The sequence below is a fragment of the Sesamum indicum genome, linkage group LG8 (assembly GCF_026168435.1).
Source record: "Sesamum indicum cultivar Baizhima isolate 11 linkage group LG8, ASM2616843v1, whole genome shotgun sequence".
Classification (NCBI taxonomy): Eukaryota; Viridiplantae; Streptophyta; class Magnoliopsida; order Lamiales; family Pedaliaceae; genus Sesamum; species Sesamum indicum.
The window spans coordinates 3,762,157-3,785,560 of record NC_142664.1 but is presented as its reverse complement, the minus strand read 5'-3'; the positions used below and the strand labels follow the sequence as shown (position 1 = coordinate 3,785,560).

Genomic DNA, 23,404 nt, shown 5'->3' with positions numbered 1-23,404 from the left:
GAAAACTGGAGCAATGGACACAGGAGGAACCTCCCTTAAAGCCCCCCCGACATATTATCTTTGTTTCTGGAACTCCCGCTCCCGCACAACGGAGCTACAGAATGAACGCTTTCCCGCGGTTCGTCCTCCACAACGAAATCCTTTCAAAAATCTCAACCCCCTCCAGAAACTACGCTTATTTTCTTTCCTCAAACCACAGAAGGAAGTACTGCGCAGTTACACTCTCCTTATCTACCAAGGTCAAGGCATTTCTTTTTAGTACCAGGAACAAATGTACCGTAAACATAGTGAGTTTGGTTTTGGTTTTAATTTTGATTTTGTTGCATTCCATGAGTAGCCTGCTGAAGAAACGCTAGTGGTAGTCGGCGGTGGAGCTGCCGGGATGTATGGAGCAATTAGGGCTAAAACTGTTGCGCCTGATCTTAATGTTTTTGTTATTGAGAAAGGGAAGCCTCTGTCGAAGGTTTGTAGTTTATGCTCTTTATTTGGTGAAGGTTATCTGATGATAGTTGTTTTCAAGGAATTGTTATATCTGGCTAACATTTTTTTAATGAAATCTCGCGTGGTGCAGGTTAGGATTTCCGGTGGTGGTCGATGTAATGTGACAAATGGCTATTGCGTTGATAATGTGGTAAGCATTTTGCCATTTGTGTGGGAGTGGATGCATAGTTTCGGTTAGGTGTGAGCTCAGTAAGATTTGAAGCTCAGTCCAATTGATTCAATTTATGGAAAAATGATAACTAACCGTAGAAAGACAAGCACCTCGAGCTTGACTAAAGCTTGTGTAGGACTCATACTAAATTCAAATATAAACACCGTGGTCTTTTATCTATTGCCATTAGTAGGCACTAGGCTGCATTTCATTTATTCTACTGTGTCGAATGTTCTTTGATTAGATAGACGTAAACTTCTAAAATAAACAATTGAAACCTGTGCTTTTCTATAATAAACTTGTAGTCATTTTGTGAGTTCTGCTTAGTGGTCTAGCTAGCATTTGAGCATGTGGTGAGTGATCTAGAAGGTACATGTTGTGTTGTAATGTACACTTGGCTGTTTTAAATGCTAAGATGGACAGCTGGCATAGATTCTGGCAGGAAACTACCCGAGAGGTAACAAAGAACTGAGAGGATCGTTTTTCAATATGCATGGTCCAACCGATACCATGTCATGGTTTTCAGATCGTGGAGTGCAACTAAAGGTAATTCCAATTCTCAAAACTTGATGTGTTTATTTTTTTAACTATCTCTGCTATAACTGTATTTGTGGTTGTTTCACCTTATTACTCAGACTGAAGTTGATGGAAGAGTATTTCCAATCAGTAACAGTTCATCTACTATCATAGATTGCCTAATGTCTGAAGCAAAGAATAGAGGGGGTAGGTATTGTGCCCAAAGCCCACTAGTCTTTTTCAGGATCTCTTTATTCATAATATAAGAAGCTTATGGCATCTAATGTTTCTATTGTGCTGGAGAAGTCAGAGTTAAATGTAGTTATGCCGTTTTGCAAAGCATGAAAGCTCCAACACTCAAAACAAACTTTCACTATTTCTGTGTGCAATGATCATGTCATAGTGCAGGCTGCGCAGAGCTTATTTTTTCTTCAACATCTTAATGTGCCTACTCCTTTCTGTCTCAGTTGTATTGCAGACTGGCAAAGCTGTTACAAGTGTGTCAACAACTGCTTGTGGCAAATTCTCTATCAAAATTGAAAAGCGCACAGTTAATTATGTTGAATATATTGAAGCCAATTATGTGATGATTGCTACTGGCAGTAGTGAGCAGGTTACATCCAAGTTTTAGCTGTTGTAGGCATAATTTTTCCTGTTCTCTTCATGCTATTCTGCCTTAACTCATATTCTTGTTGTGCCAGGGATATAAACTTGCTGCTCAACTTGGTCATTCTATTGTGAAACCTGTACCCAGTTTATTTACTTTCAAGATTGACGATTTTCAGTTGGTAGAATTATCAGGGGTAATTGTCTTATCAATATTTCAGGATTTCGTCTCAGCTTAACTTGCAAAATTGGACATATCTGCACTTTCATAGAGTGCAGTATATAATTCCTAATGGACTAAACTATTTCCGCTTTGTGGATTTCAATGAAAGTTGCACTGCTTTGGGAGTTGGTTGAGACTTGATGTCTAAATCTCCTCCAACTGTTTAAAGAGCATGTACCCAGACTCTTTCTTTGTTCACAATGTATCTGCTTCTAAATTTAATGAACTTTAACCTGGCTCATATTGCATCTCAAAGTCTTTCTCACTCGTCTTTCAATCGTTCACACTTTTAAGAATGTCCACAGATATTTTTTGTCTACATGGATGGATTATGGATACTATATGTTACTTTCTATTCCGTGTAGATCCTTACAGTGTATCTCAGGTTTTAATCTTATATTATCTCTAAAATCTTGAGTGCATATGGCATACAATAGGATGAATATTACATTTTTATGCGCCTTAACTTCATTAATTATGTGGCTCAGGTTTTGTTAATGGTAACAAGTTATTCTTCTCTCGCTTTCTGATGCTCAGGTTACATTTCCCAAAGTGAGAGCAAAATTGAAGTTAGAAACTGTCCAGAAGAGCATACCTGAGTATACACAGGCAAGATTTATCATAGGCAGACATTAAGCTTTAAGTGGGTTTTGAGGCTAATCTTGATTTTTGAACAAAAGGTTGGGCCAATGTTGGTGACACACTGGGGATTTAGTGGGCCAGTGATTCTACGATTATCTGCGTGGGGTGCACGTGAGCTCTCTGATTCTGATTACAAAGGTGAGAAATGCTTCATTCTTCTTCCTCTCCCCTGTTTTAACATCTTTTTATCTTAACTGTCAAAGCTGTTGCATTCAGGCTCACTGGTGGTGGACTTTGTTCCTGATCTTCATATAGAAGATGTGAAGGCATTTCTTGTACAACACAAGAATAAGTTTGCGGTAATTATTTTATCTAACATCTTGCATTAGCCACTGTATCTGCTTTATTCATTTTCTCAAATAGACTTTTGCTTTATCATTTTTAATGTATCATATAGAAAGAAAATTTGAAGAAGAAATTGTCATCTCAACTGACTAGGAAAATCTGATTATAAATAATTTCCATAAAATCAAGCAGTGGCATAATAGGCAGCAATTTCAGGGAAGTCAGCAGTATGTCCATGAGTTATTCCTGGAAGTAACATAATCTCATAAATGATGGTGTAGTATGAATTTGAAATCGCGAGCATGAAATTTTTGCCCGTACTTTTTTTTGGAAGAAGCTATTATATATTTTTCACTTTAGGACAAGTGTTGTCCAGCAGCTGTTTCATGTATGTAATATTCTTTTCTCTGCCCATTGCAGAAGCAAAGAGTAATCAATTCCTTTCCTTCAGAGCTTGGCCTTGTGAAGAGATTTTGGAGATACATTTTAGAATATGAGGTTTAATAGAAATTCCATCACTTGCTGAGTTCTATCAGGTCAATTTCATTTTGTTGATTTCTATTTGCTTGCACAGGATTTAGTTGGTGATCTTTTGTGGGCTTCCATATCCAACAACTTACTAATAGCAATTGCTTCTCGTCTAAAGAATTGTTGCTTCCGTGTGAAAGGGAAGGTATGCTCATGAACATCTCCTTTATCATTGCTCAAATTCCAATTCTTCTTTTTTGTAATAAAAGCTCGTACTTGGACTAAAATAAAGGGCCAATTCAAGGATGAATTTGTCACCGCCGGAGGTGTTCCATTGTCTGAGGTGCGCTTTCTCTTTCTTAGTGTGTGCTGTGTGTGAATAAATGCACGTCTCTGGCTGTATGTGATTCTTGGGGATTTTCTCTTGCTCATAACGGGGCTACTGCAGATATCCTTGAATACCATGCAGAGTCGGGTCAAGTCACACCTATTCTTTGCTGGGGAGGTATTATTGCTTTAGATGCTATTGCTTCCGTATAGTTTTATTAGTGAAATGCAGGGCATACAACTAGATTTTCGCATTCTGTCAAAGTTTGGATCATTATTTCACTCAAGGAAGCTGCTATTCTGTAGGTGTTGAATGTTGATGGTGTAACTGGAGGCTTCAATTTCCAGGTAATGATCATTTTTAAATTTCAATAAATCTCTCTTCTTCAGTAGTGTTGGATAATGAATGTTGTTCAATTTATACTTTGTAGTGCACATATGAAGTCAGGCAGGTATTATTTCATGAATCAGAGTTGATTTGACAGGAAACATACCTACTCAGACTTGTCCAATAAAGAAGATTATTGAAATTCAAATCAGAGAGGATTATTCTTGGCTTCTGCAAATATAACTTGTAACTTGTTCTTATGTTTATTCGTCGTGTCATATATGTCATGAAATTTTTTACCATAATTCTGAAATTTGGCCTTTAAATTATTTTATATGGCAAGATGAAAGCAATTAAAGCTTTGCTGCATCCTTTCCTAATCACTTCTTCAGTAATAATTTTTCTTGTGGCAGAATGCTTGGTCCGGTGGATACATAGCTGGAACAAGCATCGGCAACCTGACCACAACCGCTTATCTGAAGGAGGAAGCTGCCTGAACAAGGATCCGGTATCTCTAGAATTTAATATAATTGGGGATCTCTGGGTTTCTTGAGATGTGCTTAAAAACGGAACATGAAGATAACTTAAAATCTATGCCACATCTCTCTCAATCTTTCTTTCATCCCGATTACGTTAATAGAATCATGATGAAATGTATACACATATACCATGAAATGTACATAATCTCATGCAATTATATGTCAATTATTTTCCCCCATTTATTGTAGATCTTTGGCGTTAATTTGGCTTCTTAGTCATTTAATGCATGTACTTATTTGATTCTTTGATTCCTTCTGAAATTTCTGGTTAGCCATTACTGTGATTTACTTTTCCAGTTTCAATTTCTAATTAACATGTGAATTCTGAAAGTTCTTCTGGTTTTTTTGAGGCTCACTAAACTAAACGCCTGATTTTTGGGCAACATCTGCCTTTTCAAGACTATTTATATATATTTCAATTTTTTTCTAAAAAAAAGAGACAACTTCTATATATAGTATATATTCTTCACTTTTGTTATAGGTACCATTGAACAGAATGTTGTTATATTATTTTAGAACGTACTACTGTATGTGTAATGTTTGATATATGCATATATTTATTTGAATATATATACTATAAAATGTACATTAAAGGTTAGTTTTCTACAACATGAGAAGGGTAATTCTGTATATTCACTTAAAGGGACCTAGCAACCACACATTTAATATATAGGTCCCATGGAGCCCCCTAGAGAAAAAGTGAATAAATAAATGTGAAAACAGATTTTACTTGAATTAAATTAATGAGTTAAAGTGGAAGTTGGGTCAATCTAGGAGTGATTGTCTAGTCAAATCCACAATCTCAACTATTATGTAATCTGACTCACGTACCACAATATTGACCACATAACAACTTTGAATTTATAAGAGAAAGTAGAATTGTATTTTATAGTAGTTGACAGCGAAAGTTGGACTTGGGAAAGAGGGAGTCAAGAATACTCAAAAAGGCAGTAGGACAATCAACTCTTTTTGCAGTAGACATACAAGACCCCAGAAGTAGGAACTCTTTTATGGTGATGGGAATAATATCTCTTTATCATAAATACGCTGCATATACGTTAATTAGTGTTTTGTACCTTTATTTACGTCATTTCTATAAAGAAAATTTTCTTTTAAGCTTTCAAAACTACAAAAATAGGTTTTCGAGTCTTCATATTGTTTTTATTTTTAATTTTTTAAGATTATCTATCTTGTAATATTATTTTTTTTTAGTGTTTTGAGATATGATGTCATATTTCCAAAATAACTTTTGAAACAAGGTAACATCAAATACCTGATAATATATTGTTAATAACTATTTTATAGTTGGTACTATCAAAATTTGTTAAAATTTATTAAAAAAAAAAATATTTTCTATTTTTTTTCTAATAAGTTTGTAAATTTTTGCCGTCTTATATTTTACTCTTATAATATTAGTGCCCTTTCCAACCCTTGACATTATATGAAATAACAAAGCATAAATGTGAGCACTCTAATTGGGTCTTCAACTTGCCATTTTACATATCTTATTGGTGAATCTGACTCACAACTTGCCATCCCCATGCATCCTAAACATTGGACAATTTTTTTTGGACTGCCGACGTGTCATGACAATAGCTAGAGGAAGACCACGAAATCTCCACCGTCTATCATTTTTAAAATTCGACCGTCATATTAAGAGATTAGAAACAACACCGAGCGACATCGTCTCATTCAACGAGGTAGTTCCACTTACCAGTTACGACGTCGTCTCGACCAAGTATCCACTTATCATCTAACGGTTCATCTTAAATTTCATCATTAGACTGCTTTCAGCTTCATTTCCAAGTTATTGTTATTCCATTTTCAGCATTTATATCTGATTCGGTTCGATCACGTGCGACCTAGATTAATGATCGCGATTTCACCACGTCACCTTTTTGAATATGATATCTGAAGATAAAACAAGAAGAGTTAAGCTAGTGGGGTTTGTCTCCGATGACGACACTTCAATGCTTAAGTTAGTTTGAGGTCGAAGGAAAAATTGACGATCTAAGTTTGCGAGTAAAAGTGGTAAAAAATGAAGATACCTCTTACTGTCGTGACATGAGTTATTTATAGGGCTTTTCGTGGGTCCCATTTCCTGACGGTGTCATATTTAAGGCTGCTCATGCAATGACTAAGCAGGCTCTTGCTTTGCCACCTGGCCGGGTCGGTGCATGGGTTGGATCCGAACTATTTGACCCGGTGCGACCACGACCTCAGAATCTCTTCTAAAATTGGCCTTAAATAAAGATCCTTCTTTTGCACCCGGGTATAACATCCTCATCAATATCCAAGCTATTTCTTGTTCAGACAGTTAGATTTTGTTATTAGGAATCATTTATAAATAGCGCATTCTAAGCTCAGCTATTCTCCAAGTAATGAATCAACCTTCTTTTAAGTTTCAACTTCAGCAATTTCTTCCATCCTCATCTTCACTTTCTTAGTTTCAGGGAATATCATAACACGAAGGATCTTATTTGAACTTAATGAAGCAACAAGTAAGTCAACAAATCTTTCAATATCTTCTCAAGCCTACAAATTATATGATTTTTGTCCGCTCCTTAATTTTGTGTATGATGATAGAATATGTTATGTAAATCGCTTATGTAAAAAAAATCTTAATAAAAGAGAGTGTTGTTGGACTACTTATATAATATAAAGTATTTGTTTTTGTTTTTTTAAAAAAAAAGAAGAAAAAAGAAAATAAAAAGACCCTCCTCCTCCTAACATATCCATGTGTATGCGAGTATATCTCCAAAAATTTACAAGTCCACTTGTTACAAAGGGCAATGATGCAACCCCGGTTTTTATATTTGGTTAAGAAACAAACATAGGGAAAAGACACTGGAACTTTATTGCGATGGATGATGGCAGGGACACGCAATATAATATAAGGCCACCACAATCTATAATCCGTCCTTTTCCTAATGTCCCAAACGCCCCCCGTCCCCTTTTTGTATATCCTGGAATCCTCTCCTTTTCTCCACCTAAACCACTCACCCTCACTTCTCGTTTTTCTGTTGTCACATGTCGCGCCCTTTTCTTCCTCTTTTCTCTGCTCTTTCTCGTGATTTTTTACTGCCAGCAAAGCGTCGTCTCTGCCAGATACGCATTCGTTACTTTTGTTCCAATACGTACTCTGCATCTCCGGTAAGATATTCCTATGCTTCTTTTGGCTCTTTTTTATTTTTCTCTGTGCATTTCATGTTTTGTTTTTAGTATGAATGAGTGAATGTTGGTGTAGTGTTTTTTTTACTTTTTTGCTTTTTGTGGATGTGTTTTGAGCAGTGAAGGAAGAGAACGGCGTATTTTTTGAGATTTTCGTAGTTTCCAGTTGGAAATGGGCGGGGAAGAGGATTCTGTGAAGAAGAAAATAACGATAGGAGTGTGTGTATTGGAAAAGAAGGTGAAGTGCGGCTCCGAGGTTTTGTTCCTTTTGTCTTCAAAATTTCTCTGCACAAAACCATGCACCGTTCGTTTGAATACTGTGGATGAGTACTGATATCAATTTGTTTGTTTCTTTTCCGCTTCATTTTTGCTGTTCTTTTGGCTGTTTCGATTTGTTTTAGGCTTCCTCTGCACCGATGTTGCAGATTTTAGAGAGACTACAGGCATTTGGTGAATTTGAGGTAGTTAATTGGTTTTTAATTTTGGCAAATTAGGCAGATGGAATGCGATGAAATAAGAAATGGAAATTATTGCAATGGTAATAATAAAAAATTATTAGTTGAATGTCAACTCATGGTTTTTTAGTACTTTTTGTAATGATAAACAATTGATTGCGAATGGTGCAGATAGTTCATTTTGGGGACAACGTAATCCTTGAAGAGCCTATAGAGAGGTGAATTTTCTGTCGTTGGATTTAGTGTTGATGTAATGATGATAAGTTTTGCTAGTTTTCCTATGAGTTCTTCTATCTCTAAGACCATGTCAACTGTCAAGAATTTTGAGTTGTAAACTGTCAACTGACGTCTTGTTGATAATATTGTCGGTGTCAAGTGCAGCTGGCCTATATGTGAGTGCCTGATTGCCTTCTGTTCAACTGGCTATCCATTGCAGAGGGCTGAAGCATATGCTGCACTAAGAAAGTAAGTTGACATCTGATTTTTCTTCTTATTCCATCTCACATGCTTATTATCCCACATTTTGCAACTAATCCAAAAGAAAAGGGGAACAAGAAAAAAAAATTCGCAACCCACGGTTGGCATACTAGTCAAGATAACTTCGTGCTTATTGTTACCAAAGCACGAGCACAGCATCAGAATGTGATAAATTCCGTTAACCATCATAATCATCATTTTATTATTTACTTCTGATAAGTAATCTTGATAGAGCCTTCGGGCTAAACTCTTTAGTATAAGCTTCACAGTTTCGACCATTAAAGAAACAACAGGAACTACCAACATTGATAAGACTATAATTGCGTTCCTCTCTATTTTGTTGTGTACTAATGTTGAAAAAGAAGAAAAAAAAGAATGAACTCATCAAACCTGTAAAATGATTTGCTTCAATGACTTCTTGGATTGACTTTGATTCGACTGTTTTTGGGTAAGTTGTGGAGGAATTGGCAAAGGGTGGGTAGAAATATGGAGGGAGAATAACAGTAGCCAAGGACTCCCTAAGTGAGGTGGGTTTCGGAAGTTGAGAGTTTGATGACTTTTAACTGCATTTCTTCAGAGAAAAGTGCAATCATGTTATCTTGACTGGAAGCTTTCTTATCTGATATGTTTTTCTTTAGTTTTAACCTTAACGAAATTATTTGGGATACATTACCTAGCCTTTAAAATCTCTAAGTAACCATCACTATGTGTCTTTATCACTTTCTATGGTGTAGGCCTTTCCTTGTAAATGAGTTGGGGCAACAACATCTTCTTCATGATCGAAGAAAAGTGTATGAGGTTCTCATCTTTTAGTCTTTTGGAGAAATTCCATATTCACGTATGTTTTTCTTTCCATTTCTGTAGTTATCTGAATGCCAAGACAGATATTTCAAAAGACTGTGTGAATAAACATACCTATTTGGTTTGAGCACATGACGAGCCTGGTGGTGTTATAATTTGCGGCTAGTTCCCAAATTTTTTGATTGCTACCGACAATTAAACTTAATACCTTTCTTTGATTCCCTCCTATCCTAATGCCCTACCATTTTCCCCTTTTCGGTTCTTAGCTTTGACCTCTTAATTTCCCATCTTGAATACAAGAATTATTGTTTGCTATTATATTGTTCAATAAGATGTATGCATGTCAAAATAAATCATTTTATGGAATATCTCTCTCTCTGGAAAGTATGCGTTTTTTTTCTTAATTGCTCTCTTGACTTCAGAAGCTAAGCATTAGTCTTATTAACTGTACTTTTCTTTCCTCTTTTTCTGGCGGGTTTTATGGTGGTGGTGGGGTTGGTTTATTTGATGGGTATTCCAGCGGCTTGAAATGTATGGAATTCCTGTTCCAAGATATGCTCTAGTTAACCGGGACTTTCCAAATCAAGAGCTGGATTATTTTGTTGAGGAGGAAGATTTTGTTGAGGTCCATAGAAATCGATTCTGGAAGCCTTTTGTGGAGAAGCCTGTCGATGGTAAGATTATGATGCATAATATATAACAAATCTTGGTCCTTTGTATTGTAGCCTTTTCTTTGTAATGCTTGGGTCTAGTCATGTCATTCACAAAATTTTGGGTGCTACTGTTGCATCCAGGTTGCTGATTTCTGAGTTTGCTACTGATTTGAACTGAATTCATGGACCCTCTGCTGTAATTTCAACTTAGAACATCTGTATCCAAATTTCTATTTTGAATTGTTAAATCATTTTCTCTACCTATACAACGTCCACTTGTACCTATTGGTTGTTTAAGGAATGTGCTATGCGTTGATTAAGTGTGAAATGACATCAGTTGAGCAGCTTTGCGTGCCTCTACACCTTTAAGTCGACACTGCTACATATTCACAGCCATCTCATAAAAAGAAGAGTGCAAATTGCAGCTGACTTTCTTTAATAGTTGTCTTTTGTGGCAAGTCTTATTTAGAAACGAGTTTGTTTAATGTGCTCTTGTGGCCTTTTCATTTACTAATAGTGCATGATATTTTTACCAAATGAAGTTAGTATTGTCAGGGATGTCCTAGTGCAGTGGAAAATTATTTAAAATTCTGCGAGGCAATCGATGCTGGAAGATTTATCTTAAAAACCAAAAAATAGTTTTGTCCTTATGCTGGACAAAACAATGATTGTTTGTCCTTATTGCTGCAAAGAATAATTATGATTTGTTTACATAAAACAATCATGACATTTCATGATGTATGTATGGTGAATAGTCTTGGTGGTAGGTTGTACATGTGAATGAAATTGCTAATGCAGCTAGAATTTGAGGTTTAGAGGAACTAGGAAATGAGAGGTTTTACCCCATTAGTGACCTACTCCTGTAGTCAAAACCAAAGATTGACTTGGTTGCTGTCTGCTTTGAATGCTATATGCGTGCTGCAACCTCCATCATATTTATTTGGTTAAAATAACCATTACTTAAATTTTGTGCAACAGAAGAATTTTAGGACATTGGTTTTGTTTATAAAATCTGTACATGAATTCTAATCAAATCTTGAATATTTGATCTAGCCCAGATCCACCCATATAGTTTTACCATGGTGTGATTCTGCTGACTCAACAGAATCTTTTTACTTTCTTAGAAAGAAATCACGAATATGTGAATCTGATTTTTTGAGATCAACAGTTTTTCCCTTTCATTAATTCTTTCACATTTATAAAGTTAATTCTTGATGTGAAGTTGTCAGCGTGGTAGTGGCAACATGCTACTTGATCACATTATTCAGTATTGTATGCTTTTTTGATATTTTACTTTTCATCTCTGTTTTCTGAAGGTGATGATCACAGTATAATGATATATTATCCTAGTTCAGCTGGTGGCGGAATGAAGGAGTTGTTCCGAAAGGTGAGAATTCCAACCGATGTATAGAGTTCATTTTCTCTTAGACATTAGCGCTTGTGCATCATTACATCTTTCAATCCTTGACCGGTTTAGTTTACTAATGCTTGCAAAAGGATTGGTAAATGAGCAAAGCCCACTGGTCCTTGAATGCTTTTGCGCAAGCGAAATTCTCTAGATGTACTTTTCTCCCAAAATTTTGATTTTCCCCTATGTCTTTATGCTGAGCCTCAGGATAGTCAATAGTTCTGGAGGCAGTATTTATCATAACATCTTTTGGGGAAAAATTGATTCCTCTTAGAAAACTAAACATTCTTTGCTCAACGAGTATTAGAATTACCTCATACTTGTGGTCATAAACTGTTTGTTTTTATTTTTATTGGCCTTTTTGTTTTATATATTTTATTTGGTTTAAGAAAGCAGCTTTAATAAGTTGAAGTCAAATGATTCATTTGGATGGAAATTGAAACTTGTTTTGATAATTCAATAATATTTGATCCGAATATGATATTTTGCGCATCTGGTCACTGGAATCATATCATGATTGAATGCTTCAAAACGAAAAGTGCCTTGATGTTCATTGTTGGTGTTGATTAGGAATGTGTTAGCTAATGATGTTTTATGTTTTTACTTTGTTATTGGTGGATAATTATGGATCTTTTTTATTCTTTTACAGGTTGGTAACCGCTCGAGTGAATTTCATCCAGAGGTTAGAAGGGTGAGACGTGAAGGGTCTTATATATATGAGGAATTTATGCCAACTGGGGGAACAGATGTGAAGGTTGTATCACCTTATAAAATTATAATTTAGAGATGTACTGGATTTTCTATACTTGATACCACCAGCAATTTACTTATGCATGCTGGCGTTTTCCTTTGTGTTCTTAGGACATATACATGCTAGTTACAGGGATGCCTTCATTCTTAGTATTGTATGCTAGTTACTGGAAATGGTTTTCTTTGTCAAGTTTGTCTCACTGTCCTTTCTGCTGGTCATCTCCCATCTTGTCTGTGTGCCCCCTTTCTTGTTCTACCCTAGTAAAGTAGATTGTCAATACGGAAAGAAGGGGTGAAGAGAATCATCTTCCTAGACTCTTTATCCATTTGATATTATTGTCTTGATGCTGTTTGAAGTCTGGAAGGATATTCTTGTCTACATTTAGTTAAACAAATACTTCTGACTATTGTATCTCAGGTGTACACTGTGGGCCCTGAGTATGCTCATGCAGAGGCAAGGAAATCTCCTGTGGTTGACGGCGTTGTTATGAGAAATCCTAATGGTAAAGAAGTAAGTAATTCAGATATGTATGAACTACAAAACTTGATAATGATTATGTGCATTTGGCTTTTTGGCCCACTTTCAGGAATTAATTGAATAAAGTGAAGCTTGTATTTTATGTTGTTTACATTATACTCTTAATATATGCGTTAGTGAACACAGTGCAACAGTTTGTACCACTCGGTATAGGCAGAGATGCAGAATTCCCATAACCATTGCTTCCTTCTGCTGCCCCATTGCTTTTTTCTTGGATTCCTAGAAGCCAGAAGAAATAAAGATAATAGAGATCAGTCTCAATCTTCCTAAAGTTTCTGTGATATAGATACAACCAATACACCGTAATTTCTAGCCCATGGATAGTAAAAATCTGTTTCAACTTTATATTTTCCCCTTCTCAAGTTGCATTTTAGTAATTATCTGATCCAGGTACAAACTTAAGTTTGACTGTACTGTATGGTTTATATTAATTGTAACAACAAAAGAGAGGTACTGAATCTTGATATCTCTAACTTGTCTGCAAGTCGCATCTAGTTGATTACTGGTGAACTTGTTTGATTATTCACTATCTTCAATTTAAATTGCCTTTATTGGAAGGTCACTTTCTTTTCAGGTCAGATATCCTGTTCTACTTACTCCTACTGAGAAGCAAATGGCAAGAGAGGTGTGCGTTGCATTTAGGCAAGCTGTAAGTCAATAAGAAAATTAAAATGTGAATTTATGCCATTCCTTTATTTGTATGTGAATTTCTTTTTATGCAAATCATAGTGAAACAACTTTCAGTAACTGAGCTTGCGCTGGACGTCTCTCCTGCCTCCTGCAGCTTGCACCACCACAATATACTTTTCTGCTTTTAGATAATTATTTGAATGTTTTGGATCGATTTCAAGTGAAGTTCTATGGCCAGAATTACTTAAATTAATAAATAGATGGACTTTGAGTATGATGTTTTCTTTTTTGTTGGGACTTCTTTCTTTCTTTGGGGTGGTGCTACACCAGGTGGTTGCCTTCATTATGACCAACTTTTTTACCAAGTTGTGTCTTTCAATTGCTCTTATTGGACTTCTCCATTTGTTATTTCCTCATACGTGGAACAAATTTTGCTGACATAATTACTTCGGATCTATGGAAGGGTGGACAACTGGTCTTAGTGTGTACGATGCACTAATTAAGATTTTATTGCTGGATCCAGCTGGTTTAATCCATGTAATTAACTCACAGCTAATGTATTCACTACGTTTAGTTTGCTTGGAGGATATATGCCTGTGATACCATCAGGAAATCTTTCTTTGAAGAGTCTATGTGGCAATGCTTGCTTAACAGATAACTTTCTGTTGATGTTGTTTCAGGTTTGTGGATTTGATCTTTTACGCTGCGAGGGACGATCCTATGTTTGTGATGTTAATGGATGGAGCTTTGTTAAGAACTCTTACAAGTAACATTTCTGGTTGTTTATTTCATTTTCCTTGTTTGGTCAACTTCGTAACAAGTTAGTAGATGGATTTTAACTAGGAATCATTCCCAAAAGTATTTGTGGTCCTGTTTCAAGAATAAAGTTTATATGCTGGCCTTTTTTGAGTTTATGGACTGTGGTTCTGTGGGCTTTAACAGTCAAAGCATCAGTTAACCCACAAGTTCTGCATACACTTCTATTACCTTTATTTCCTGATATTTCCCTTCTACTTTTCTTCTTTTGTATTCTTCTGCTTTTTTTTTCTTTCCCTTTTTCCTTCTAAATGTTGGTTATTTGTATTAAATGCAGATATTATGACGATGCTGCATGTGTTTTGAGGAAGATGTTTCTTGATGCAAAAGCGCCACATCTTTCTTCAACAATTCCTCCTACTCTACCATGGAAGGTAAATGAGCCAGTGCAGCCTTCTGAAGGACTAACACGGCAGGGAAGTGGGTTAATTGGGACATTTGGGCAATCTGAAGAGCTACGTTGTGTGATTACCATTATTCGTCAGTAAGATGTCACTTCTGCTACTGTCTGTTCTGTTATTGCATGTCTTAATCTCCTTAGACATCATTTTTTTCCTTTACAGTGGTGACAGAACTCCAAAGCAGAAAGTGAAGTTGAAAGTTACTGAGGAAAAGCTCTTGAATTTGATGTTAAAATATAATGGGGGAAGACCTAGAGTAGAGGTGCTTATTGTTATTTTGAGCATCATATACGATTAATGTGTTTTAGCTTGCTAACCTCTCCTTCATGTTTCTGCAGACAAAGCTGAAAAGTGCTGTTCAGTTGCAGGATCTCTTGGATGCAACACGGATCTTAGTTCCTCGTACTAGGTATAGAAAGAATGTTTCTTGATCTAATTCTCTAAACTAATTAACTTGTGAATATGCTAGTGTTCTAAAAGAGAACAGTAATTATGGCAAGGTTCTTCTTAGGTTGTTAAAATAACGTTAAGCAGTTGAACAACTTAATCTGCCTATTGAATTTTCTGTGAGATCACTCTGTACTGATGACAAAATTATCATCCAGACCTGGTCGTGAAAGTGATAGTGAAGCTGAAGACATTGAGCATGCTGAAAAGCTTCGCCAAGTGAAAGCTGTGCTTGAGGAGGTCAGTTTAAATATGTGGCATTTTGGATATAAATTCTCTTAGTTTAGTTTTTTGTTGAAAAGTTGAAAGTTGGATCATTTTAGTAGGGTACAGATTTGAAGTAAGGAATTAAGTAATTTTATTAACTTATCCAACAGTTAAGAGCTATTTATTTTGACAGATTAAATTAACATGTCTAATTAATTTTCACCAATAAAATATTAAAATATTCTTTTAACTGGTAAATTACTGAATCTTGTTATTGCACTAAGAAAACTGGTGAAAGTAATTATTTGTTTGTAACAATTGAGCTATTGTTTTGATTGAAAGTAATTTTAATCTAATCAAAGATTCAATAATTAATTAGTTACCAAGGAAAACCTTTGATTATTATTACATGTGTAGATTCTAATTCTTCAGGTTCTCAAAAATTTGCTAGGCCTCCATGTAGCAGCAGACGGCGCCAACTTTTTTCCATGATGGAACTTAGTTGACAGAAAGTACTTGATTCTTTAACATCTTGATATACAAATTTGGTGGTAACTGATTGTTACTTACTCATACTGGTGGTTGGAGGATCTCCAGCTGGCCAAGATCTCCAAAAATGTATTCACAATATACCAATAAAGAACTCGCAGGAGTAAAGAAGAATGTTATTTAGCTCACCATCTCTATAGTTAAATCCACCTCAGTCACTAATGTTGGAATCCTATGTGCATCAATGTCAGGTTTTGCCTATGCCCATGCAATTTCAACAGTTCTACTTTTCCAGAACCAGAAGATTTTAGCTTTGATTTCTTCATTTAGTGATGAATTTTATTTGGTGTCTGAATTTTATATATTTGTTATTCTGTTCCCATCTTTCAAGGGATTTCGTGGAGATGGTTATAATGGTTATTTAAATGATTATTGATACTTGGGTGTCCAGGGAGGGCATTTTTCTGGCATATATAGAAAGGTTCAACTTAAGCCTTTAAAGTGGGTCAAGGTTCCAAAAGCTAATGGTGAAGGAGAAGAAGAACGACCTACTGAGGCCCTGATGGTTCTTAAATATGGTGGAGTTCTTACTCATGCCGGGAGAAAGCAGGTGGATATAGTTTTATCATGCATGTTAGTCTATATATTTTTCTCTCTGAAAATTAATGAATCTATTCTTTTCCTTGTTATGAGACATAATGTGATCTGCATGTTTAGCTTATGCTATCGAAGGATTATGCTTTGCACTACGCTGATCAATTTTCATGGCAGGCTGAAGAACTGGGCAGGTATTTTCGAAACAAAATGTATCCAGGTTAGTGGACAGTTTCAAGATCTACAGTTGTGTACTTCCCGCTTAATTCTGGCATTTGATCAAAATTTGTTTTGCTAAAATTCATGCATATTATCAATGGGGTAAAATTTATATAATGTTCCTTTCATTTGGGAAGTGTGGCTGAATGAGTCTTGCAGCGCAAGCAGCGTTTAGCTTTCAGTCTTTCTTTCTCGTATTCTTGTGAAGTATATTGGATGAAGATCTCTTTTCATGATTGGATTCTCTGTTTATTCTAGATAATCGGATTGGAGCTTTCATACATGTACATATATATGTATACATGCATATATATATTATCTCTTAAAAACATGCTTTTGTTGTTCTTCACTTTGTGTGCATTTTATACTTGAACTAGGCATCATGATCATGGTCTTTGATGGAATTTGGAGTTATTTCTCCTCATGTGCCAAAGTTATTAATTTCTTTCTTTCTCTTTCTTTTTTTTTTTTTTTTTTTTTTTGTGCTGTCTGTCCCAGGTGAAGGTACTGGCCTGCTTCGCCTCCATAGTACGTATCGTCATGACTTGAAAATATACAGCTCAGATGAAGGCCGCGTACAGGTTATGCTTCTGAATATAGTTGGTGTATTCAATGAGTCTGCAACCTCTGTTCTGTTTATGTAAATTGCGTTTTTGGATTTAGTTGGATAATTTTGTTGATTGTTACAAATTTTGCTGTTACTTCATGGTTATTCTCTCTTGTCATTGTTTACTATTGGCAGATGTCAGCAGCTGCTTTTGCTAAGGGCCTTCTTGACTTGGAAGGACAATTGACTCCTATTTTGGTTGGTAACCTTAAACATCTCTTATTACCGACATGTTTTTTTTGTAGGTGAGGTTCACTCCTTTCTTTTCTTTTTTCTTTCAAGGTTTCACTTGTCAGCAAGGACTCCTCAATGTTGGATGGACTTGACAATGCCAGTATTGAGATAAAAGAAGCCAAGGTTTGTCTTGCTAGCTACATTTTGCCATTTTCCATGGTACAGTACGCAGTTGGTGAAATGGATGAGTTGGATATCACCACAATTCGGATAAATAATTTCATTTAGTCGTTGGGATGCAGCCGCGGGCATCAATGTCTTGAAAATTTCATGTCTAGTTTGTGAACTTTGTTTTCTTGTTTTCTTTTTCCCAGGCCAAGTTAAGTGAGATTATAACTTCTGGAGCAAAAGCTGTTCATAACAGTGGCGAGGCAGATAAACCTTGGATGGTTGATGGAGCTGGTTTTCCTGCAAATGCATCTGAACTTTTACCGAAATTGGTAAGAAGTTCTAGCATCCTGTATAAATCATTAGTTCATTTCCCATGCCACAGTTTTCCTATTGAGAGAGGTACTTTTAGTATGGGTTTAATGTGTTTATCATGAATATTAGGTGAAGTTAACAAAGAAGGTTACTGAACAAGTAAGACTTCAGGCCAAGGATGAAGATGAGGAGCTTGCTGAGGCAAACTCATATGATGTCATTCCGCCATATGATCAAGCTAAGGCACTTGGTAAGACAAATATGGATGTTGACCGGATTGCTGCTGGCTTACCTTGTGGTAGTGAGGGATTTCTTCTCATGTTTGCTCGATGGAGAAAACTTGAGAGATTTGTATAATGAACGCAAAGGGTAAGTCTTCTCTGACCATTTTTCCGTTTCTAATTTTTCTTTTTGGACAATAATTAATGCTGCAGGTCATACTTCCATATTCCATGTGCTCGAAGTTTAACTAACTTATAATTCGAGCATGATTGCAGGCGATTTGATATAACACAAATTCCTGATGTCTATGACTCTTGCAAGTAAGGAGTTAACATTTCATTTTTGGTGATATGATTTATACTTATTATGCGTATAACTTTCCTATGCCTATATTCTCCATGAGGAATAATGGAGCATTGTGCTTGTGCCATGTGCTAAAATTTCATTCAGGCCTTGTCTTATCGATCATTTCGCCATCCTGTTAGCCTTTTGCATATTTTTTGGCTTTATGTGGGCTTTTAACAAGAGGACCTTTTTTGGTGGGGTGGGAAGTTTCTGTGTGGCTTTTACGCCAACTCACTTGGAGCTTTATTCTGTTGATGTATTTCTACAAAAAACATATTTTGTGTGGTGAAACATGCATACCAACTTGCCCTTCAAATGTAGAGCTAGAGAGATTACACAACAGACGACGACCTTGGTATGCTCTGATTTTTCTTATTCTGCCTTCCTCTTTTGACAGATATGATCTCTTACATAATGCACATCTAGATCTAGAAGGATTAGATGAGCTCTTCAAAGTTGCCCAGGTATTAATAGCCACTGTTTGTAATGTGTGTGAACTCTAGAGACCCCTCCCCCCTCTCCAAAAGAAAAGGGAAATATAAAGGAGAAATTTCAAAACAATTCACTTTTTCTGCTAACGCGCAGAATCTTTTTTAACTCTGTGCCACAACTCCTTTTGTTTGATTATAACTAAGGGCACAAGCATATTTTCTTTGGTGATGGCCAAGTTTTGATTTTCAGTATTATGTGGCTCTTTTTTTTTTAGTTACTTGCAGATGGTGTTATTCCAAATGAGTATGGAATCAATCCATGGCAAAAGCTAAAGATTGGATCAAAGGTAAATTTAGCGCTAATTTTCAGATACCACAATATGCATTATCACTTTTCCTTAGTTGAATTCTCATCAAATTTATTGCACTTTCCTCTAACTATATGTAAGTCTGTAAAGCTGGGAGCAAACTTGTTTGGCACATGAACTTAAATGGGTAGAAAAGACTCGTCACAGGAAAAAAAACGTCCCTATAAATTCTCCATTTATGCTTCTATTAAATGTGAGGATGCATGTTATCTGGATCCTTTATGCAGTACTTACAACTTCATCAACTAACTGGCCTGTGGTTCTGACTTGATAATAATAGCCTTATAAAAATATAAGTCAGTATTTATTCATTTCACTTTCTGTAAAATGTGTTGTGACGCTGCTTTAGAGCCTTGCAATGGTATGAAGTTACACTGTGGTATTCTTGCTACTTGGTTATGTGCTGTCATCTTTGCCAGAGTTTGATTTGCCTGTTACTTGTGGAAAATTGTGGGCAAAATTGTCTCATCAGGTTTATATACCTGACAATGTTCTCTTGAGTGTTTTTGGCATCTCTTTTTCATCTGTTTTGAAAAATCTCTATATAGATATAAGTAAATATTATATATATAGTGCTCTTGGAACCATGTCATTTCCTTCATGCACAAACCTTACTTTACGGAATCTCAGATTGCTCGCCGCTTGTTGGGAAAAATCTTAATTGATTTGAGAAACACACGTGAAGAGGCAATCAGTGTTGCAGAATTGAAGAGTAATCAAGACAATAGTTCAGCAGCCACTAGCACTGGGAAAGAAGATACGGATTACCATACAAAGTCTCACAGTAAAATTGAAGGCTCAAGAAGAACTAGTTTTACTAGTGATATGTCAATGGATCAAGATGATGATGATGACAAAGAAACTAAATACCGTCTGGATCCAAAGTAAAGATTGCAATATTTGTTTGTTACTTCCAAGCACACACTGTCCTAAATGTTTACAATTTATCATTGATCATTATGATTAGTATGGCCAAGCAAATTAGCATTCAAAATCCTGAAGCCAATGACAGTGACTTTCCAGTCATACATGTTTTTTCTCCTTCTATCAGATATGCAAACGTGAAGACACCAGAGCGTCATGTGCGAACACGGCTATACTTTACTTCGGTGAGCACACGTTAACGAATTATTTTATTTCTTTTGTCCTCAACTGAGTTTGTTTCCTTTAGTTGTCTATATGAGTAATTGCCCATTGCCTCATTGACTGTTCCTTCTTTATTTTAAGATTGTGGAAATTAGTGTAATAGTCACTGTGGTGGGCTTCACAACTAGACATGTCTATAAGCATGGTTAATTGCAGAATGCCATGACTCAGATCTCATAATTTTGTTCAACCATCGAACCGCACCAGTTATTTCCTTGAGAAGCTCTGGGTCCTTTACTCTTCATAGAAAGGAGCGTAAAAGTACAAATGCTATGGCCGCTGCAAGAATGCATCATTTACTGTCATATTCTTCCATCAAGTTGGGTTCCCATAACTTGGATTCTTTATGTAACAGATGCTTTGGCTGTATTTAATGTGGAAAATAGCTTGTGTGGTCCACAGGGCTACATCCAGCATCAAATGCTAATCATGTTCAAGCTTAAATTAGTTAACTAGGACACGATTGCAGATATGATGAGATATTTCATGTATAAAGTTTAGGAGAAAGATCTAGGAAAAAATTGCGTGCGTTATGATCCGAACTGGATTAGTCCATGTGAGTATTCACGATTATTACGTCACAGGCTGCATGTTCTCTGTCTTTCTTGGGCATGACATTTGCTGCTTTCTGGTCCTTTTAAGTATGTAAAGACTCCAAAGATTTATTCTGGATATTTGTGTAACCTGTTGCGAGTTTCTGAAATTATATATGCTATTATCAGTCTCCAATCCAAATTAAACTGACCTTTTATTTTTTGAGATGACAGGAATCCCATATCCATTCGTTGATGAATGTTCTTCGTTATTGCAATCTGGATGAATCCCTTCAAGGAGAACCTAGCCTTGTTTGTGATAACGCTTTGGAGCGCTTGTATAAGACAAAGGAGCTTGATTACATGAGTTACATTGTATTGAGGATGTTTGAGAACACAGAGGTTTGTGGTTCTAATCTATTTTCTTTCCATTTTTCTTGTGAATTTTGAAGTTTGTGTAACACTTGTTTGCACTTCACTATTTTCTTTTCATGAACAATTTCTGAAACAAACCATTGCTGAGTGGAAGAGTTTCTTCCAATGAAGATACTTATTTTGGTGCATTTTGATCTGCCCCCTTTCAATTTGCCCGAAGAAAATTAGGTTATCAGAACTTAAAGGATTTGTTTGTCTGAGTCTAGAAAAGTCAAAAGGATATTTATTTCTTGATGCAAGACATCACTATAGAAGTATGGCTAAGCCAAAATAAATAGAACTGGGGTACTCCTCTCTGTTCATTTGGCAAATCGCACTTCAAATAAACTGACATGTTGATGCATTACTGGTTGTTAATGTGTCATGGTTTAATAGTTTATACAATAGTTTGCCAGCACAATCAATATCTAAAATTGGATGCAGGTGGCTTTAGAAGATCCAAAGAGATTCCGCATAGAGATGGCTTTTAGCCGAGGTGCAGACTTGTCCCCTTTGGAGGTAATCTTCAGCTGAGACATGATTCCAGGAACTTTTTTTGACATCATGTTTTTAGGTTTCTAATTACCGCCGCATGCTATTCTGAATACCTTACTATAGGTTGAAGACTTTGATTCTGTCCTTTAATTTGTCAACTGCTTGAACTCATAACAACTCAACCAAAGAATTCAAGAACTGTTATTTAACATAGGCAGTGAAGGGAATTATAGAATCACTTCTGAGTTTCTTCATGAGCCATTTACATTCTTCCCCCCTCTTTTCTTCATTTTGACAGAGAAAGGATAGTGAGGCAGCTTCATTGCATCAGGAGCATACCCTGCCAATAATGGGTCCTGAGAGGCTGCAGGAAATAGGATCATATTTAACTTTAGAGATGATGGAGAAGATGGTTCGTCCATTCGCAATGCCAGCTGAAGATTTCCCTCCACCATCAATTCCTCAAGGATTCTCAGGCTACTTCTCCAAAAGTGCCGCAGTTTTAGAACGCCTGGTAAATCTCTGGCCCTTTAACAAGCATGGGAACACTAACGGTAAGTGATAATATATAACTTTATGCATCCTCCCTGTGATGGGAGCTACACTTTTCACTAGTTCAAGGAACCCGCCTCAGAAAGGTTTGGAGCAACCTACAAGAATCAAGCTGAAGAAATTATGAGGAATTGCACCAATCAAAGCTAAACGATTTTGCGTTGTCTGCAACTGTTCTTTATTCCATAAGGTATATAGTGGCTAGATGGTAAACTTAGAGGCTCTTCACCACGTTCCTGATTTCTTCCGAATTAGGCATGGCTTAGAGTCTCCAACAGGGAAAAACGCCGAATGCCAAAGCGATGAACTTCCAACATACCATCTTCCTACGAGTTCGCTTATACTTCAGCTCACAATGCAGAGGTGCTAGCCTGCTGGGCAGATCACTTGATGCACTGTTTCAACCGGATTCCTGAGAGTACCTTTACCAGGTACAGAAATTGCAGCATACAATTCAGCAATCTTGCACTGTTTGAGTTGAATGGATCACGTCTATAATATTTAGTTGAGCTTGTCTGAATGTAATGTAATGTAAACTCCATAGTTCGCAGGTTCCATGCCTGCCTGCCCACCTGATCTATTGAGTTAACGATGAAAATGGCAGTGCTTTGTTCCCTTCTTTCATTTCTTCTCCTTTTCTGGAATTGTAAATCCAAGGGATGGTGTAATGAACAAACGCCAAGTCACAGGACTTTTATACTTCATCTATACCACCATTGTTTCGACTGGAGACTAAGAAAAATGCCTATATTTTTGTGATGTTTGTTTCTTCAAAAAATGACGGGATCAATGAAGGATGGTATAGTCCGAGAGACCGAGACTTATTCTATTGGTTGGGTCAAATGAAGACCTCCATGTTCAGTTTGGTGGTATGAGATAACAATGACTGAACGTAAAGGAATTCCCTTGTAGTTTTGTACTATAACTCGATTCTGCACAAAAACGCTAGATTATACGATGTTCTGAGGTCCGCGTATTGGTTTCAATGGGTC

At 36.3% G+C, this 23,404-nt stretch overlaps 1 protein-coding gene and 1 pseudogene across 3 annotated transcripts; both read left to right on the top strand.

Moving 5' to 3' along the window:
- LOC105167681 (FAD/NAD(P)-binding oxidoreductase family protein) lies at window positions 1-4,774 on the top strand. 2 transcript variants are annotated; one of them, XM_020695738.2, is made up of 17 exons: window positions 1-239; window positions 338-463; window positions 572-631; window positions 1,085-1,198; window positions 1,288-1,375; window positions 1,636-1,781; window positions 1,870-1,971; window positions 2,535-2,606; window positions 2,678-2,777; window positions 2,856-2,938; window positions 3,345-3,422; window positions 3,499-3,597; window positions 3,685-3,735; window positions 3,841-3,897; window positions 4,026-4,067; window positions 4,151-4,171; window positions 4,461-4,774. In XM_020695738.2, the coding sequence occupies exons 1-17, from the start codon at window positions 102-104 to the stop codon at window positions 4,542-4,544; spliced, it is 1,461 nt and encodes a 486-aa protein (XP_020551397.1). In that variant the 5' UTR covers window positions 1-101; the 3' UTR covers window positions 4,545-4,774. The 2 variants fall into 2 exon arrangements, with proteins under 2 accessions (XP_020551397.1, XP_011085784.1); XM_011087482.3 differs by lacking the exon at window positions 4,151-4,171 and having other exon boundaries at window positions 3-239.
- A 2,736-nt stretch (window positions 4,775-7,510) lies between these two features.
- Window positions 7,511-23,154, top strand: LOC105167680 (inositol hexakisphosphate and diphosphoinositol-pentakisphosphate kinase VIP2-like; annotated as a pseudogene). Its single transcript, XR_016066638.1, has 31 exons — window positions 7,511-7,739; window positions 7,878-8,013; window positions 8,159-8,218; window positions 8,384-8,430; window positions 8,594-8,677; window positions 9,424-9,487; window positions 10,011-10,164; window positions 11,460-11,530; window positions 12,201-12,305; window positions 12,720-12,812; window positions 13,414-13,488; window positions 14,150-14,235; window positions 14,563-14,769; window positions 14,849-14,948; window positions 15,025-15,095; window positions 15,292-15,373; window positions 16,281-16,439; window positions 16,601-16,643; window positions 17,141-17,223; window positions 17,385-17,447; window positions 17,532-17,606; window positions 17,798-17,923; window positions 18,036-18,275; window positions 18,404-18,448; window positions 18,871-18,937; window positions 19,180-19,251; window positions 19,903-20,156; window positions 20,324-20,381; window positions 21,186-21,353; window positions 21,810-21,884; window positions 22,159-23,154. The product of XR_016066638.1 is annotated as an inositol hexakisphosphate and diphosphoinositol-pentakisphosphate kinase VIP2-like (transcript).
- Window positions 23,155-23,404: the final 250 nt, after the last annotated feature.

Coding starts and splice junctions, on each gene's coding strand:
- LOC105167681 (XM_020695738.2), top strand. CDS start 102: ATGAACGCTTTCCCGCGGTTCGTCCTCCACAACGAAATCCTTTCAAAA. Junction 4,068..4,150: donor CTGGAGGCTTCAATTTCCAG/GTAATGATCATT, acceptor TATACTTTGTAG/TGCACATATGAAGTCAGGCA. Junction 4,172..4,460: donor GCACATATGAAGTCAGGCAG/GTATTATTTCAT, acceptor TTCTTGTGGCAG/AATGCTTGGTCCGGTGGATA.